This window comes from Alligator sinensis, unplaced genomic scaffold (genome assembly GCF_000455745.1).
Source record: "Alligator sinensis unplaced genomic scaffold, ASM45574v1 scaffold1667_1, whole genome shotgun sequence".
Taxonomy (NCBI): Eukaryota; Metazoa; Chordata; order Crocodylia; family Alligatoridae; genus Alligator; species Alligator sinensis.
In genome coordinates this window covers 1,024,533-1,026,585 of record NW_005842504.1, presented here as the reverse complement: position 1 = coordinate 1,026,585, position 2,053 = coordinate 1,024,533, and the positions used below count along the sequence as shown (strand labels likewise).

The window sequence follows — 2,053 nt, the reverse complement described above, 5'->3', positions numbered from 1 at the left end:
CAGCCTGGGGGCTGGGGGGTCATGGGTGGGGGTTAGGAGTGATGGATGGGGTAGGGGTCAGGGTTGACAGGGTTAGGGTTATGGAGAGGTTTGGGGATACCCCCCAGGGGATGGGTTTAGGGTTAAGGGTTGGGGTCAAAGGTCAGGGGTTCCAGGTTTTGCTAGGGGTCAAGGGTAGCATTAGCAATAGGGGCCAGGGTCAGGGGTTACAAGTAGGGGTCAAGGGTTACCGTTAGGGTTAGCAGTAGGTCTTGGGGTCAGGGATTCCAGATAGGGACCAGGGTCAAGAGTTATGGGTAGGTTTGGGGGTCAGGGGAGGGGTTATGAATAAGGGCCAGGGTTGGGGTTCAAGGTAGGGTTTGGGGTCAAGGGTTACAGATGGAGGCCAGGGATTATGGGTACGGTTCGGGGTCAAGGGTTACAGGTGTGGGGTCAGGAGTTACGGGTAGGGTTTGGGGTGAGGGTTACAGATGGGGGTCAGGGGTTGCAGGTAGGGTTTAGGGGCAGGGGTTACCGGTGGGGTTCAGGGTCATGGGCTACAAATAGGGGTCAGGGTGGGGGTTCGGGGTCAGGGGTCATGCATGCAGGGTCCGGCCCGGGTCTCACCCTGCTTGCCCCGCAGGCGCGATGGGCGGCGTGGACATGGCCATGGGTGTGGAGGGGCCGTGGCCGTACATGTGACACCCGTGTGCTGCGAGGACGTGTGAGTACTGGGGGGGGCCCTGACCCCTGCCCCCCACTGCTCCCCCCATCTGAGGGGTGTCCAGGGTTTCCTCCCACCCCGGCACTAACCCCCCTCTAATATCTCGCAGGTTCCCAGGATGCACCAGGCCAGGCCGAGCATGTGTCGCACCTGTGGCGGGCACGGGATCCATGCGCCCCCCCCCAGCTCTGCAGGGGCCCCCCTGGGAAGACAGGGTGCCCTCCCCACCCCCAGCTCCCCACGGCCCGGGCAGGATGCGGGGGCGACACGGGGAGACGCTGCAGGACTTAGCAGTGCAGAGACGGACTCTGGGCGCTCGTGTCTGCCGTACACCCCTGAGTGTGCGCAGATGCCGCGTGTGTGCACTTGGACACGGGTGTGCTTGTGTCATAGACGTGGGTGCGCATCGTGGGTGTGCACTTGGGCACGTGTGCACATACTTCACGTGTGTGCCCTCTGGCACGGGTGGACACACATCATATACATGTGTGCACATTTCACAGGTGTGCACACTTGGGCACAAGTGCACATACTTCAGGTGTATGCACTTGAGTGCATGTGCGCATACCTCGTGTGAGTGCACTTGGTGGCGTGTGCGCATGCTTACATGGTACACACCTACACACACACTTCATTTGGACATGGCTGCACACGCTCGCGTCTTACATGTGTGTGCACACTTCACATGTGCACTTAGGCACGTGTGCACGCTCATGCACAGGCTTGGACACGTGCACTCGTATCATGTGTGCCTGCACTCATCACCCCTGTGTGTCCTCGGACACACGCTCAGATGCTTATGCCAGATGGGCCTGTTGTACGGACAGGTGTGCACCTGTGCATGTCACCCCTTCACGTGGCCACACTCATTTGTGTGCACAGGCATACACACACCCCCCCCCTCATGCCCACTCATTCCCAGCCTCAGCAGCAGCATTGTCCCTCTCTACCATGCACCCACACCCACACACGCGCGTGCAAACACCCCCCCCCTCCACCTTGACCAACATCTGGGTCTATTCCTGCCCTTCCTGGCGGGTTTTGTTTCTCTTAATTATTAATGACTTAATTAATTAACGCCGTGACAACGGGAAAGTAAATTAACTTGGACGTTTTTCTTACGATTCCTTGTCCGCCTCTGGGTTTGTTCGGGGTGGGGGGGGACGACGATGACACTCCAGCACCGGCATCCGGGGGCAGGATGTGGCCTAGGCCTGCTGGAGGATGCGTGTCTGCCCCTGAATTCGGGAAGGGGGCCCAGGTGTCTGGGTGGGGCTGCGTGCTGGGCCAGGGCAGGAGCAGGTTAAGCAGATGGGGAAACTGAGGCACCCCTCCCACCCCCCCCGGCCT

General features: G+C 60.2%; 1 protein-coding gene across 1 annotated transcript in view; it reads left to right on the top strand.

The window, feature by feature from the left end:
• Positions 1–950, top strand: part of LOC112551552 (homeobox protein meis3-like) — a 20,403-nt gene extending 19,453 nt beyond the window's left edge. Inside the window, exons 7-8 of the mRNA XM_025213078.1 lie at positions 623–703; positions 813–950. Coding sequence (XP_025068863.1) covers positions 623–681 — 59 coding nt within the window. The 3' untranslated portion in view covers positions 682–703; positions 813–950. The remainder of the gene's footprint in view (positions 1–622; positions 704–812) is intronic.
• Positions 951–2,053: the final 1,103 nt, after the last annotated feature.